Source organism: Hemibagrus wyckioides, linkage group LG26, assembly GCF_019097595.1.
Source record: "Hemibagrus wyckioides isolate EC202008001 linkage group LG26, SWU_Hwy_1.0, whole genome shotgun sequence".
Classification (NCBI taxonomy): Eukaryota; Metazoa; Chordata; class Actinopteri; order Siluriformes; family Bagridae; genus Hemibagrus; species Hemibagrus wyckioides.
The window spans coordinates 2,996,417-3,014,205 of NC_080735.1; the positions used below are offsets into that span (position 1 = coordinate 2,996,417).

Sequence of the window (17,789 nt, forward strand, 5' to 3'; positions counted from 1 at the left end):
ACAGAGATTGTATCATGCTTACAGATAAGTACATCTTTTGTCAGCGAGCACGTCTCTTCCCTCCTCCACCCCTCTATCTCTCTCCATCCCTCCATCCTGCGTAACGTAATCAGACGAACAGCCGGCCGTCTCCTCCGATAAGTCTCTAATCTGACGTGACGCGCTCCTCGGATCCTGGCCGTCACTGGAGAGTTAATAAACACGTCCAGCGTTTAATTAGGCCGAGGCTTTGGAGTGAAAGATCCACACTGCCCACAAAATCCACACGCTCAGCGCTACTCAAACCTTCAGCTGCTTAATTCAGTACAAAATAAAACAATGGAGTAAAATCTGGACACATCGGTCAAAAACAGAGCCGCTGTCACCATCGACCAGCTACACGACAAACAGAAATACAGCCCAGTTAAAGCGCTGAAAAAAGCTAAAAAAAGATCAGAATCTGGAGCAGTTTAATCAATAAAAATAAAACAATTATAAACAAAACTGGAAATGGAACAATTCCCAGTTGGACCAGTTTCACCAGTTTACTCACACACGAGAGACAGACCATCACTGGGTGATGTAAACCCTGATCTACACTTTTCCTGAACATCTTCACCTTTATATCAACAAATACCACCAAAACACAGAAAACAGGTTCACCCCGAGGAACCAGAAATGGAACAGTCCACGTCTAGGAGGGTTTCACCCCAAAGAACCTGAAATGGAACAATCCAGATCTAGATCAAATCAAGGTTCCACCAAAAAACAAACTGAAATGGAAGATCACATCTAAAATGGTTTCACCCAAAGAACCAAAAAGCCTAACAATCCACATCTAGACAGATTTCACCTGGAAGAAATGGAACAATCCACGTCTACACAGGTTTCCCCACCAAAGAACTGAAAATGGAACAATCTACGTCTAGAAGGGTTTCCCCCAAAGAACTGGAAATGGAACAGTCCACATCTGGGAGGGTTTCACCTCAAAGAACTGGAAATGGAACAACCCACGTCTAGGAGGTTTTCACCTCAAAGAACCGGAAATGAAACAGTCCACATCTGGGAGGGTTTCACCCTGTAGAAGCAGAAATGGAACAGTCCACATGTGGGAGGGTTTCAACCTGAAGAACTGGAAGTGGAACAATCCATGTCTAGACAGAAGCAGGTTCAGCTGTTCAGCTAATAAACCTCCACAGATCCATCACCTCTACAGATCCATCACCTCCATCACCTCTACAGATCCATCACCTCCACAGATCCATCACCTCTACAGATCCATCACCTCCATCACCTCTACAGATCCATCACCTCCACAGATCCACAGATCCATCACCTCCATCACCTCTACAGATCCACAGATCCATCACCTCTACAGATCCATCACCTCCACAGATCCATCACCTCTACAGATCCATCACCTCCACAGATCCACAGATCCATCACCTCCATCACCTCTACAGATCCACAGATCCATCACCTCTACAGATCCATAGATCCATCACCTCTACAGATCCATCACCTCCATCACCTCTACAGATCCATAGATCCATCACCTCTACAGATCCATAGATCCATCACCTCTACAGATCCATAGATCCATCACCTCTACAGATCCATCACCTCTACAGATCCATCACCTCCATCACCTCTACAGATCCATCACCTCCACAGATCCATCACCTCCACAGATCCATCGCCTCCACAGATCCATCACCTCCAAAGATCCATCACCTCCACAGATCCACAGATCTATCACATCACCTTCACAGATCCATCACCTCCATCACCTCTACAGATCCACAGATCTATCACATCACCTTCACAGATCCATCACCTCCATCACCTCTACAGATCCACAGATCTATCACATCCACAGATCTATCACCTCCACAGATCCATCACCTCCATAGATCCATCACCTCCATCACCTCTACAGGTCCACAGATCTATCACCTCCACAGATCCACAGATCTATCACCTCCACAGATCCATCACCTCCACAGATCCATCACCTCCATAGATCCACAGATCCATCACCTCCACAGATCCATCACCTCCACAGATCCATCACCTCCACAGATTCATCACCTCCATCACCTCCACAGATCCACAGATCTATCACCTCCACAGATCCATCGCCTCCACAGATCCATCACCTCCATCACCTCCACAGATCCACAGATCCATCACCTTCACAGATCCATCACCTCCACAGATCCACAGATCCATCACCTCCACAGATCCACAGATCCATCACCTCCACAGATCCATCACCTTCACAGATCCATCACCTCCACAGATCCATCACCTCCACAGATCCATCACCTCCACAGATCCATCACCTTAATCACCTCTACAGATCCACAGATCTATCACCTCCACAGATCTATCACCTCCACAGATCCATCACCTCCATCACCTCCACAGATCCATCACCTCCACAGATCCATCACCTCCACAGATCCACAGATCCATCACCTCCACAGATCCATCACCTCCACAGATCCATCACCTCCACAGATCCACAGATCCATCACCTTCACAGATCCATCACCTCCACAGATCCACAGATCCATCACCTCCACAGATCCACAGATCCATCACCTCCACAGATCCATCACCTTCACAGATCCATCACCTCCACAGATCCATCACCTCCACAGATCCATCACCACCACAGATCCATCACCTTAATCACCTCTACAGATCCACAGATCTATCACCTCCACAGATCTATCACCTCCACAGATCCATCACCTCCATCACCTCCACAGATCCATCACCTCCACAGATCCATCACCTCCACAGATCCATCACCTCCACAGATCCACAGATCCATCACCTCCACAGATCCATCACCTCCACAGATCCATCACCTCCACAGATCCACAGATCCATCACCTCCACAGATCCACAGATCCATCACCTCCACAGATCCACAGATCCATCACCTCCACAGATCCATCACCTCCACAGATCCATCACCTCCACAGATCCATCACCTCCACAGATCCACAGATCCATCACCTCCACAGATCCATCACCTCCACAGATCCATCACCTCCACAGATCCACAGATCCATCACCTCCACAGATCCACAGATCCATCACCTCCACAGATCCACAGATCCATCACCTCCACAGATCCATCACCTCCACAGATCCATCACCTCCACAGATCCACAGATCCATCACCTCCACAGATCCATCACCTCCACAGATCCATCACCTCCACAGATCCATCACCTCCACAGATCCACAGATCCATCACCTCCACAGATCCATCACCTCCACAGATCCATCACCTCCACAGATCCATCAGCATCAAAACAGCTTCAGCAAACTAAAGGAACGTAGGGCATCTACGGCGGCTTCACCAATCCACTCTGTTAGAAGATCGAACCGAATTAAATGGGAGAAAAGCCAAGAGAAGCTGCAGCCTAGAATTCTAATGGGCTGGAGTGAGGAAGACGAGATCCATTAGACTGATTAACAGAACCGTGAGCTCCTGACTCGCACCAGAGGTCTGAGAGAACATCACAGACTCTTCCTCCCATCTGTTCTTCCCTGAATTATAACAATCTCAGAGCAGGATCAGGGAAAGAGAAGAGAAAATAAAATAAAAGAGAGAGAGAGAGAGAGAGAGAGAGAAAGAGAGAGAGAGAGAGAGAGAGAGAGAGAGAGAGAGAGAGAGAGAGAACAAATCCCATCTACACCTGAGAGAAGGATAGGAACTGAGATAGACAGAATAAGAAAGGCAGAGACAAAAGGTGTGAGAGAAAGACAGATATGGAGAAATAAACAGAGAGAAAGAACAAACAATGGCATCTACACTGCGGAGAAAAGAAGGAGAGAGAGAAGATAAACAGATAGAAGAAGAGGAGACAGATGGACAGATGCAGACTAATTAGAGGGAGAAAGAAGGAGAAGTGTGTGATAGAGAGAGGGAGAGAGAAAGAGACAATGAACAGACAGATGGGGAGAGAGGGAGGGAGAGAGAGAGAGAGAGAGAGAGAGAGAGGGAACAAATGCCATCTACACGAAGAAGAAGAAAGGCAGAGTGAGACAGAAGGAGAGAGAGAGATGGAGAGCCATCTACACCTAAGAGAAGGATGAAGAGATGGACAGATGCAGACTAATTACAGGAAGAAAGAAAGTGTGTGATAAAGAGAAGGAAAAGAGAGGAGTGAGAAGGAAAAAATAAGAGACAGAGAAAATGGAGAGAGAGATGGAGAATGAAAGAGAAAGAGAGAGAGACAGACAGAGAGAGAGAGAGAGGAGACAATAATTAAGCTTCATTGTAAAGAAGATGAGACAGCAGTACTCAGAGAGAGAGAGAGAGAGAGAGAGAGAGAGAGAGAAAAGAGAGAGGGACATGCTGTTACTTTGTGGTTAATTGACCATATCCTACTATCTCTCTCTCTCACACACACACACACACACACACACACCCTGGTGGTTGTCGCTCTGGTTCAGGGAAGCCATTTCCCCGATGTGTTGATTTACAGAAAATACAAAGTGATAGTTAAACTCTAATGGTGTGTTTATGGCCAATTGGTTACATCAGGGAGTTTAGTGTGTGTGTGTATTGTGTACTTGTGGGATTTGTTTGTGTAACACTGATTAAATGCTGATTTCGGTGTGTGTGTGTGTGTGTGTGTGTGTGTGTGTGTGTATGTGTGTGTTTGTGTGTATGTGTGTGATGAGTTCCCATATAAACAAACCTAATATAATGGAATAAATTGAACACAAAGAACTGAAGCAAAGAGGGAAAAAAACTCTGTGTGTCCTGTACATGTATCTGTCCTGTAGGTGGCGTAATCCAGCAGCTCTGCCCGACACTGGAGACTCCTTCCATCAGTGATAAACAAAGCTCTCTACACAGGACACGTCGCTGTTCCCCATATCAACATCACTAATCCCTGCTAACCCGCTGTTACTATAGCAACGATAAACTACTCGACCAATCAGGTTTGAGAATCCAGCGGCACTTCCTGTTGTCAGACTGGAGACGACGCGATGCAGAGCCACCGTGTAGAAATGAAGGTTTAGCATGTTGAGGAGCAGGATCGGGATGGGGATGGGGATCAGGATCGGAATCGGGATTGGGATCAGAATCAGGATTGGGATCAGAATCAGGATCGGGATCAGGTCAGGGAGAGACAGAGAAAGAGAAAGGGAAAGAGAGAGAGAGAGAGAGAAACAGACAGAGACAGGCAGACAGAGTGTGAGAGAAAGAGAGAGAGACAGACAGAGAGAGGGAGGGAGGGAGAGACAGCGAGAGTGACAGAGAGAGAGAGAGAGAGAGAGAGAGAGAGAGAAACAGACAGAGACAGGCAGACAGAGTGTGAGAGAAAGAGAGAGAGACAGACAGAGAGAGGGAGGGAGGGAGAGACAGCGAGAGTGATAGAGAGAGAGAGAGAGAGAGAGAGAGAGAGAGAGAGAGAAACAGACAGAGACAGGCAGACAGAGTGTGAGAGAAAGAGAGAGAGACAGACAGAGAAAGACAGACAGAGAGAGGGAGGGAGGGAGAGACAGCGAGAGTGACAGAGAGAGAGAGAGAGAGAGTGCACTTACCCCTAAACTACCCTCTCCACATCTCACACACACACCCCAGCTGTTTGTTTGTTGATGCACTCAGCCTTCACTCTGAGCTGCAGCTCTACACGAACACTTCAGCGTACAGCATTGTTAAGATTTTATCTATTTAACAGCTGATCATCCCACAGCCTTCTTCTGGATTCTGATTGGTCAGAAGGAGTCGAATAAATTAGTGTAACAGCAGCTCAGATATAAACACTCTCGTTCTGATAGGTTACCGGTTCCAAAGCAACAGCTTCACATTTCGTTCGTTTATAGCTGTTAGAACACGTGAGCACAGGTTCTATGTTAAATTGTAGCTATAAACAGACAAAAAGTAAACACTTTTAGTGTACAATGAGTAAAACACTAGGGGGCGTGGCTTAGAGGGAAATAATGGATTCCAGGGTGGAAACTGGATCTGTGCATCGCTGTGTGTGGAGTCTTTACCTCACGTCCACGGGCTGCGCCGGGGGCTTTATCTTGTTGACTTTGGCGTACAGTCCTTCCCGCGGGTCCTCGTTGTAGGCGGGGCTTGTGGGTGGAACATAATGAGGAGACGGCATGCGGTTCGGATAGGAGGCGTGGCTAGGAGGGGGTGGATCTCTGAAGTTATTGATGCGGGCGTAGTTGGGGTCGAAATCGTCGTCTTCTACTTCCGGGACGTGAGCGCGTCCTGGAGCCGAGACGTCCATCTCCGTCCTGAAACACAAACAAAATGAATTAATAAATCTTGTTATTCTTTCTTTCACTGGCTTATGAAGCAGAAACGTCCTGATAACTGAACTGATTTAACTTACAGCATTTCTGACTCGCTCTTATTGAGTTCCTCTTCACTCAGAGAGCCCAACTTTCCTTTATTTTTGTTCTTTTTGCCGAATCTAGGGGGAAAAAAGAGGAAAGAGCAATGATGAGACACAGAGAAGAAACTGGAACATTCAAACTTGCAGAAAGTCCAGTGTTGATTCCCAGTTTTGGATTTTTCCTTTATTTTAGAGGAAGGAAAAAGGAAGTAAGGAAGGAGGAAGGTGTTTACAGACCCAGACAGTAGTGAGTGCCGACAGGAAGTGGAACAAAATCTGAATAAAAGTCGTAAAAATAAACGTTTCCGGTTCAGCGGTTGAATTTCACGCCCTATTCAGCACCGTCTTCCGCGGCTGCGCTCCGGCAAAAACCTCGACACGTCGTCAAAGAAACCCAAATCGAAGCAGAAAGAAGTCGTTCTGAGAAACGTGACGGTCAATAAGCGAGGAAATGATGCTAGTGAATCGCTTCGAGGTACGTTTTGGCTGGAAGGGTCCATTAATAATGAGGCTGGACATCATTTCCATTCGTCAGAATCTAAGCAGAGCGGACTAGCGTGCTCTAGTCTCCTCTGTCTCTGACCTCTGTCTCCCGCTTAAACACTTTTAGAACCGAAGATCAGGAAAATATTCGGAGACTTTCCGAGATGTTCTTGTTTCTCTCGCTGTGTTCCACAGGGAACTCTCCCACATGTGTACAGCAGGGTTCCACGAGCTAGTTATTAAGCGCTATGGAGCTCAAATCCAAGAAGACAGAACGCTCATTAGCAGTGCTAGCATTACAGGGTTGAGATACATGTCTCTTGGACATAAGGCATGCTAATCTCACTGAGATTAAGAACACTGGGATGGCTAATAAGTTTGGAGTTCTTTACCATCACTGGATTCCTGTTAGCATAAAAACGCTGCCGTGCCCAATAAAGATCCTGCACACGTTTTTTTCAGACTACAAACAAGTTCTGTAAGTTTCTATAAATTCTATACATAATGATGGAAATGGTTTACGTCACCAAGAAGCGGGATATTCAGAGGAAATCTATACATTTTCCTGCAGGTTTGCCCAGAGTCACCACTTCATTACAGCCGAATCCCTCAGAGGATCCAGAGTGTGGACGAGAAACACATTACAGATGAATCGTGATCGCGATGTCACCTGGCCACTAGATTTCTTTCATAAAATTAATTAAATAAATAAATAAATAAATAAATAAATAATAATAATGAAATGATTTTTTTTTAAAAAAGTCAAGTTGCATCACAAATTGAATAAAATTTTGTTTTTTTTGGCCAAAAACAAAAATAAAAAAATAAATAATATATATTAAAATAAATAATATATATAATTAATATATAATATTAAAATAATAATAAATCAAAAAATAATGTCACAAAGCAAAAGTTTAAGTGTGTAATTAGAATTTATCAAAAATATTGATGAAATATTTAAAATAATAATAACAATAACAATAATAATAATAATAATAATAATAATAAACAAATAAAAATAATAATTTGATCTGAATGAACAACGTATTCAGTGCAGACAAAAGCTCGTCATCAGTTCTGTGGAGAGATTTTATAAAACATTAATATTAATAATAATAAATCATAAATAATGATTTATAAATAAATAAATTTAAAATAAGGCATAAAGCTATTTTCTTGAGCTTAAATTTGTCCAGAACATCAGTTTTAAACTCTAATAATATTTGCAGTCCCGAGGAAAAGAAATCGAATTAAAGCAATCTGACACACACACACACACACACACACACCTAGTTGATAAAGCCCACAGCACTGAGAGCTTCTCAAAGCGCTTTTTGTTATGAGCTTCATCTAAATTTCGGTGAAGGAAAAGAAATCTAAAGTAAGAGCAGAAAGCCGGCGTTCCCCCGGCATGAGACTGCAAAATATCTATCTAAGCAGCTTAAGAGGAAATTATAAGCAGCACGGCGGAGAGAGAGAGAGAGAGACAGAAAACAGAGGGAGAAAGAGACAGACAGAGGCAGGCAGAGGGAAGGAAAGAAAGGGGGGGTAGGAAGAAAGACAGAGAGGGAGAAAGAAAGATGGATAGAGGGAGAGAGACAGACAGAGAAAAGACAGAGAGGGAGAAAGAGGCAGGTGAGAAGTGAGTGAGAGAGAGGGGGGGGAGAGGGAGAGACAGACAAATACAGGGAGAAAGAGAAAGACAGACAGACAGAGAGACAGACAGAGACAGAGAGAGAGAGAGAGAGAGAGAGACAAATAGAGGGAGAAAGAGACAGGCAGACAGGCAGACAGACAGACAGAGAGAGAGAGAGAGAGAGAGAATTAGAGGGAGAAAGAGACAGACAGACAGACAGACAGACAGACAGACAGACAGACAGACAGAGAGAGAGAGAGAGAGAGAGAGAGACAGACAAATAGGGGGAGAAAGAGACAGGCAGAGAGAGACAGACGGACAGAGAGAAAGAGAGAGAGAGAGAGAGAGAGAGAGAGAGAGAGAGAGAGCTCTAAGTAAATAAATACAGAAGTCTGTATTTATTTCTATTAGGATTCCGGCGTGTTCTGGGTTAAAGAGCTCAGGGTTCTGCAGGCGTCTGAGCAGAGGGACTGAACCTCTTAAAGAAGGTGAGGAAGACGAGTCGGGGAAGAAGAGCAGATCGTTAGCGAGCGTGTTGATGAGCGTGAACGGCCCGAGCGAGAGAAGAGCTGAGGATTAAAGCAGAAAACAATCATTAGGCTTGAAAGTGCAGCGGGGGATAATCCCACTAAAGCCAGGCCTTTAGAGACAGGTGAAGAAAACGGATAGCTTTGTGTTGGGTTTTTTTTTTCAGCTGAACGAATTTTTGATCCAAGGAGCAGAAAGAAGCAGAAATATTATTTTATCACCTTCATTCAGGGTTGGAGACGGTGGACCAAACTCAGGAAGTGATTTAGTTCAAAAGGAAATAAACTTCAACGCTATCGCAGTTTAGCTAGCTTGTTGCTAACGGATGATGAGTTATGTGTGTTTACCTCAGACAGTGTTGAGGGAGGCCAGGCTCGAGGTAAAGTGAGGCATGACGTGTTTACCTCAGACAGTGTTGAGGGAGGCAAGGCTTGAGGTAAAGTGAGGCATGACGTGTGTTTACCTCAGACAGTGTTGAGGGAGGCAAGGCTTGAGGTAAAGTGAGGCATGACGTGTGTTTACCTCAGACAGTGTTGAGGGAGGCAAGGCTTGAGGTAAAGTGAGGCATGACGTGTGTTTACCTCAGACAGTGTTGAGGGAGGCAAGGCTTGAGGTAAAGTGAGGCATGACGTGTGTTTACCTCAGACAGTGTTGAGGGAGGCAAGGCTTGAGGTAAAGTGAGGCATGACGTGTGTTTACCTCAGACAGTGTTGAGGGAGGCAAGGCTTGAGGTAAAGTGAGGCATGACGTGTGTTTACCTCAGACAGTGTTGAGGGAGGCAAGGCTCGAGGTAAAGTGAGGCATGACGTGTGTTTACCTCAGACAGTGTTGAGGGAGGCAAGGCCTGAGGTAAAGTGAGGCATGACGTGTGTTTACCTCAGACAGTGTTGAGGGAGGCAAGTGGATTGCGGTTCCATCACATGCTCCATGCTGAGATCGCTTTATGTCGCCACCCAAGAATGACGTTTTGGAATAAATGCACTGATCTGATGTTTGCTGCTAAATGAATCTATTTAAATGTAAAAATTTTGAGACGCGTCCGTCTTGTCCATCTCGCCCGTCATGGTCATTTGTTCGGACCGCAGCGTTACGAGATACGACACTGGAGATTTGTTAGGATGTCTGACTGACACGTCCATCCTGGACGCTCAGGACGTCGCCTCTAATAAGTTACACATTAATCAGAATCCGCTGGAGGCACAGAGCGAGTCAATCATCCAGACACACGTGTGGACAGCACGTCAAACTTACACACACACACACACACACACACAGGTCTGTCTCTCAAAGTCAGAGCAGTTCATCAGTCATAGCGTAGAGGTCCATTTGAACAGATCAGTAACATTAGAGATTCATTAATTAATTCAAATTAAAGTCAGTGGAAATGTTCCTGATGTTCCGAGTCGGGGTTTTTATTCCAGGCTTCACGTCTCTGAGGTTTCCAGAATTTTCCTCTGACTACAAGCGATGGAGTTTATCACCTTGTTTACATCTTTCACTTTAAGCCTGTAAACAATCAGGGGATAGAAAATACAGACTGAAGAAGCAGATATTGTTTGTGTTTGTTGCCAGGTGTTAAAAATCTACCCTAAAATACTAATATGGTGATGTATGAAGGATATCAAACACAAGATCAATAAAATTCCAATTCTTCTTATTATTTTTCGTTGGATTTGTATGGGATCTGATCTGATCTGATCTTAATGAAGCCTCGAGACACAAACGCATGACCTGCGAGAGAGATGAGGGGTTTTTATTTCACGCTGTGATTTGTTTAATAAATGCCTTAGAAAAAGAAAATGAGCACCATCAGGGTCTAAAGGCTTACACTGTTTTCTTTTTAATATCTATAAAATATTAGGATGTTCCTAATCCAGTGTTGTGTTGGACTAAAGGGAACACACTGTAAATTAGATAGAATTTATAATAGAATTTTTTTATGAGTTTACACCCCAAAGATCTGCAAGGAAATGTTATAAAAAATAAACGACAGATAATTAACCTACAAAAAAATTAAAAATTAAATAAAAAGATATAACTAAATATAAAAAAGAAGAAGAGAGTACTGAAAGAATTTAAGAATGAATTCTACAGGGACTATAGAATTAAACTATTTGTTTTTTTTATATCAGTGTCACTTAGAGATCACTCAGAATTAACTCAAATAACTTAAAAAAGGGTTTAAAGTGTTGCATTATTTGTAATTTGTGTCTCTGTGTCTTAAGGTCTTTTAAGATCTAAGTGGTGATAGTGATGGTGATGATGGTGGTAGTGGTGATAGTGTTAGTGATGGTGATGATGGTGGTAGTGGTGATAGTGTTAGTGATGGTGATGATGGTGGTAGTGGTGATAGTGTTAGTGATGGTGATGATGGTGGTAGTGGTGATAGTGTTAGTGATGGTGATGATGGTGGTAGTGGTGATAGTGTTAGTGATGGTGATGATGGTGGTAGTGGTGATAGTGTTAGTGATGGTGATGATGGTGGTAGTGGTGATAGTGTTAGTGATGGTGATGATGGTGGTAGTGGTGATAGTGTTAGTGATGGTGATGATGGTGGTAGTGGTGATAGTGTTAGTGATGGTGATGATGGTGGTAGTGGTGATAGTGTTAGTGATGGTGATGATGGTGGTAGTGGTGATAGTGTTAGTGATGGTGATGATGGTGGTAGTGGTGATAGTGTTAGTGATGGTGATGATGGTGGTAGTGGTGATAGTGTTAGTGATGGTGATGATGGTGGTAGTGGTGATAGTGTTAGTGATGGTGATGATGGTGGTAGTGGTGATGGTGATAGTGTTAGTGATGGTGATGATGGTGGTAGTGGTGATGGTGATAGTGATGGTGATAGTGTTAGTGATGGTGATGGTGGTAGTGGTGATGGTGATAGTGATGATGGTGGTAGTGGTGATAGTGTTAGTGATGGTGATAGTGATAGTGATAGTGTTAGTGATGGTGATAGTGATAGTGTTAGTGATGGTGATAGTGATAGTGTTAGTGATGGTGATGGTGGTGGTGATAGTGTTAGTGATAGTGATAGTGTTAGTGATGGTGATAGTGATAGTGATGGTGATGATGATGGTGGTAGTGGTGATGGTGGTGGTAGTGGTGATAGTGTTAGTGATGGTGGTAGTGGTGATGGTGATAGTGTTAGTAATGGTGATGATGGTAGTGGTGATAGTGTTAGTGATGGTGATAGTGATAGTGTTAGTGATGGTGATGATGGTGGTGGTGATAGTGTTAGTGATGGTGATAGTGATAGTGTTAGTGATGGTGATAGTGATAGTGTTAGTGATGGTGATAGTGTTAGTGATGGTGATGATGGTGGTGGTGATAGTGTTAGTGATGGTGATAGTGATAGTGTTAGTGATGGTGATGATGGTGATAGTGTTAGTGATGGTGATAGTGTTAGTAATGGTGATGATGGTGGTGGTGATAGTGATGGTGATAGTGATAGTGTTAGTGATGGTGATGGTGGTGGTGATAGTGTTAGTGATGGTGATGGTGGTGGTGATAGTGTTAGTGATAGTGATAGTGTTAGTGATGGTGATAGTGATAGTGATGGTGATGATGATGGTGGTAGTGGTGATGGTGGTGGTAGTGGTGATAGTGTTAGTGATGGTGGTAGTGGTGATGGTGATAGTGTTAGTAATGGTGATGATGGTGGTGGTGATAGTGATGGTGATAGTGATAGTGTTAGTGATGGTGGTGGTGGTAGTGATAGTGTTAGTGATGGTGATGGTGGTGGTGATAGTGTTAGTGATAGTGATAGTGTTAGTGATGGTGATAGTGATAGTGATGGTGATGATGGTGGTAGTGGTGATGGTGGTGGTAGTGGTGATAGTGTTAGTGATGGTGGTAGTGGTGATGGTGATAGTGATGATGGTGGTAGTGGTGATAGTGTTAGCGATGGTGATAGTGATAGTGATAGTGTTAGTGATGGTGATAGTGATAGTGTTAGTGATGGTGGTGGTGATAGTGTTAGTGATGGTGATGGTGGTGGTGATAGTGTTAGTAATGGTGATGATGGTAGTGGTGATAGTGTTAGTGATGGTGATAGTGATAGTGTTAGTGATGGTGATAGTGATAGTGTTAGTGATGGTGATAGTGTTAGTGATGGTGATGATGGTGGTGGTGATAGTGTTAGTGATGGTGATAGTGTTAGTGATGGTGATGATGGTGATAGTGTTAGTGATGGTGATAGTGTTAGTAATGGTGATGATGGTGGTGGTGATAGTGATGGTGATAGTGATAGTGTTAGTGATGGTGATAGTGTTAGTGATGGTGATGGTGGTGGTGATAGTGTTAGTGATGGTGATGATGGTGATAGTGTTAGTGATGGTGATGATGGTGATAGTGTTAGTGATGGTGATGGTGGTGGTGATAGTGTTAGTGATGGTGATGATGGTGGTGATAGTGTTAGTGATGGTGATGATGGTGATAGTGTTAGTGATGGTGATAGTGTTAGTAATGGTGATGATGGTAGTGGTGATAGTGTTAGTGATGGTGGTGGTGATAGTGTTAGTGATGGTGGTGGTGATAGTGTTAGTGATGGTGTTAGTGATAGTGTTAGTGATGGTGATGGTAGTGGTGATAGTGTTAGTGATGGTGTTAGTGATAGTGTCAGTGATGGTGATGATGGTGGTGGTGATAGTGTTAGTGATGGTGATGGTGGTGGTGATAGTGTTAGTGATAGTGATAGTGTTAGTGATGGTGATAGTGATAGTGATGGTGATGATGGTGGTAGTGGTGATGGTGGTGGTAGTGGTGATAGTGTTAGTGATGGTGATGATGGTAGTGGTGATAGTGTTAGTGATGGTGTTAGTGATAGTGTTAGTGATGGTGATAGTGTTAGTAATGGTGATGATGGTAGTGGTGATAGTGTTAGTGATGGTGATAGTGATAGTGATGGTGATGATGGTGGTAGTGGTGATGGTGGTGGTAGTGGTGATAGTGTTAGTGATGGTGATGATGGTAGTGGTGATAGTGTTAGTGATGGTGTTAGTGATAGTGTTAGTGATGGTGATAGTGTTAGTAATGGTGATGATGGTAGTGGTGATAGTGTTAGTGATGGTGATAGTGATAGTGATGGTGATGATGGTGGTGGTGATAGTGTTAGTGATGGTGATGATGGTGATAGTGTTAGTGATGGTGATAGTGATAGTGTTAGTGATGGTGATGGTGATGGTGATAGTGTTAGTAATGGTGATGATGGTAGTGGTGATAGTGTTAGTGATGGTGATAGTGTTAGTGATGGTGATGATGGTGATAGTGTTAGTGATGGTGATAGTGATAGTGATGGTGATGATGATGGTGGTAGTGGTGATAGTGTTAGTGATGGTGGTAGTGGTGATGGTGATAGTGTTAGTAATGGTGATGATGGTAGTGGTGATAGTGTTAGTGATGGTGATAGTGATAGTGTTAGTGATGGTGATGATGGTGGTGGTGATAGTGTTAGTGATGGTGATAGTGATAGTGTTAGTGATGGTGATAGTGTTAGTGATGGTGATGATGGTGGTGGTGATAGTGTTAGTGATGGTGATGGTGGTGGTGATAGTGTTAGTGATAGTGATAGTGTTAGTGATGGTGATAGTGATAGTGATGGTGATGATGGTGGTAGTGGTGATGGTGGTGGTAGTGGTGATAGTGTTAGTGATGGTGATAGTGTTAGTAATGGTGATGATGGTAGTGGTGATAGTGTTAGTGATGGTGATAGTGATAGTGTTAGTGATGGTGATGATGGTGGTGGTGATAGTGTTAGTGATGGTGATAGTGATAGTGTTAGTGATGGTGATAGTGTTAGTGATGGTGATGATGGTGGTGGTGATAGTGTTAGTGATGGTGATGGTGGTGGTGATAGTGTTAGTGATAGTGATAGTGTTAGTGATGGTGATAGTGATAGTGATGGTGATGATGGTGGTAGTGGTGATGGTGGTGGTAGTGGTGATAGTGTTAGTGATGGTGATGATGGTAGTGGTGATAGTGTTAGTGATGGTGTTAGTGATAGTGTTAGTGATGGTGATAGTGTTAGTAATGGTGATGATGGTAGTGGTGATAGTGTTAGTGATGGTGATAGTGATAGTGATGGTGATGATGGTGGTGGTGATAGTGTTAGTGATGGTGATGATGGTGATAGTGTTAGTGATGGTGATAGTGATAGTGTTAGTGATGGTGATGGTGATAGTGTTAGTAATGGTGATGATGGTAGTGGTGATAGTGTTAGTGATGGTGATAGTGATAGTGTTAGTGATGGTGATAGTGTTAGTGATGGTGATGATGGTGGTGGTGATAGTGTTAGTGATGGTGATGGTGGTGGTGATAGTGTTAGTGATAGTGATAGTGTTAGTGATGGTGATAGTGATAGTGATGGTGATGATGGTGGTAGTGGTGATGGTGGTGGTAGTGGTGATAGTGTTAGTGATGGTGGTAGTGGTGATGGTGATAGTGTTAGTAATGGTGATGATGGTAGTGGTGATAGTGTTAGTGATGGTGATAGTGATAGTGATGGTGATGATGGTGGTGGTGATAGTGTTAGTGATGGTGATGATGGTGATAGTGTTAGTGATGGTGATAGTGATAGTGTTAGTGATGGTGATGGTGATAGTGTTAGTAATGGTGATGATGGTAGTGGTGATAGTGTTAGTGATGGTGATAGTGTTAGTGATGGTGATGATGGTGATAGTGTTAGTGATGGTGATAGTGTTAGTAATGGTGATGATGGTGGTGGTGATAGTGATGGTGATAGTGATAGTGTTAGTGATGGTGATAGTGTTAGTGATGGTGATGGTGGTGGTGATAGTGTTAGTGATGGTGATGGTGGTGGTGATAGTGTTAGTGATGGTGATGATGGTGATGGTGTTAGTGATGGTGATGATGGTGATAGTGTTAGTGATGGTGATGGTGGTGGTGATAGTGTTAGTGATGGTGATGATGGTGATAGTGTTAGTGATGGTGATAGTGTTAGTAATGGTGATGGTAGTGGTGATAGTGTTAGTGATGGTGATGGTGGTGGTGATAGTGTTAGTGATGGTGGTGGTGATAGTGTTAGTGATGGTGATAGTGATAGTGTTAGTGATGGTGATAGTGTTAGTAATGGTGATGATGGTAGTGGTGATAGTGTTAGTGATGGTGATAGTGATAGTGATGGTGATGATGGTGGTGGTGATAGTGTTAGTGATGGTGGTGGTGATAGTGTTAGTGATGGTGATAGTGATAGTGTTAGTGATGGTGATGGTAGTGGTGATAGTGTTAGTGATGGTGTTAGTGATAGTGTTAGTGATGGTGATAGTGTTAGTAATGGTGATGATGGTAGTGGTGATAGTGTTAGTGATGGTGATAGTGATAGTGATGGTGATGATGGTGGTGGTGATAGTGTTAGTGATGGTGATGATGGTGATAGTGTTAGTGATGGTGATAGTGATAGTGTTAGTGATGGTGATGGTGATGGTGATAGTGTTAGTGATGGTGATAGTGTTAGTGATGGTGATAGTGTTAGTGATGGTGATGATGGTGGTGGTGATAGTGTTAGTGATGGTGATGATGGTGGTGGTGATAGTGATGGTGATAGTGATAGTGTTAGTGATGGTGATAGTGTTAGTGATGGTGATAGTGTTAGTAATGGTGATGATGGTGGTGGTGATAGTGTTAGTGATGGTGATAGTGATAGTGTTAGTGATGGTGATGATGGTGGTGGTGATAGTGTTAGTGATGGTGATGATGCTGGTGGTGGTGGTGATGGTGTTTTCCCAGTGTTTAAGGGGTTAATGATTATAAAACTGAAACACTGGTCTGAAGCCCAAAGCAGAAAACACTTGAATTTCCTGTAAGAGACGAACATTAGCCATATGACACAAGTTAAAAAATGGTTTTCATTAACCAAATGGTGCTGGGATTAAAGCCAAGGTCTGAACCATTTACAAATTAATATTAATAATGTACCACACACACACACATACTCCGGCAGAGTCGAGCTCTACAGCAGGAAAAGTGAAGTAACGTTAATAATAAAGTAAAATCAATAACATTTACATATGAGACTTGAACATTGCTGATTAGCCTGAACACACACACACACACGTCTGAAATGGTATTAAGTTTTTTTCACATGTATTTGAAATTTTTGTGAGATTTTGTGATTCTTTTGTGTGTGTGTGTGTGTGTGAGGGTGAGGGTTTGTGTTTTAAACTCTTGTTTTTGGAAGAAATAAAAAGTTTGAACAGAACATTAATTTCTTCCCCTCTATGTTTCCTAAAAGGATTTCTCACTGATGTGATGGTATTTAATGCAGATTTGGGGTAATTCTGTGTGTGTGTTAGGGTGTGTGTGTGTGTATATGAGGGTGTGTGTGTTTGTGTGTGTGTGTATATGAGGGTGTGTGTGTGTGTGTGTATGAGGGTGTGTGTGTGTGTGTGTGTGTGTGTATATGTGTGTGTGTGTATATGAGGGTGTGTGTGTGTGTGTGTGTATATATATATGAGGGTGTGTGTGAAGGATTTCTCACTGATGTGATGGTATGTAATGCAGATTTGGAGTAATTCTGTGTGTGTTAGGGTGTGTGTGTGTGTGTATGAGGGTGTGTGTGTGTGTATATATATGAGGGTGTGTGTGAAGGATTTCTCACTGATGTGATGGTATGTAATGCAGATTTGGAGTAATTCTGTGTGTATTAGGGTGTGTGTGTGTATATGAGGGTGTGTGTGTGTGCGTGTGTGTGTATATGAGGGTGTGTGTGTGTATATGAGGGTGGGTGTGTGTGTGTATGAGGGTGTGTGTGAAGGATT

At 43.3% G+C, this 17,789-nt stretch overlaps 1 protein-coding gene across 3 annotated transcripts in view; it reads right to left on the reverse strand.

Annotated features, from left to right (window-relative positions):
• pard3ba (par-3 family cell polarity regulator beta a) overlaps positions 1-17,789 on the reverse strand; it is a 144,399-nt gene that overhangs the window by 25,018 nt on the left and 101,592 nt on the right. For all 3 annotated transcript variants that reach the window (XM_058380267.1, XM_058380266.1, XM_058380265.1), the window contains 2 exons: positions 6,363-6,443; positions 6,013-6,264 (listed from right to left, as the gene is read on the reverse strand). In XM_058380267.1, the coding sequence (XP_058236250.1) occupies positions 6,013-6,264; positions 6,363-6,443 (333 nt within the window). The remainder of the gene's footprint in view (positions 1-6,012; positions 6,265-6,362; positions 6,444-17,789) is intronic.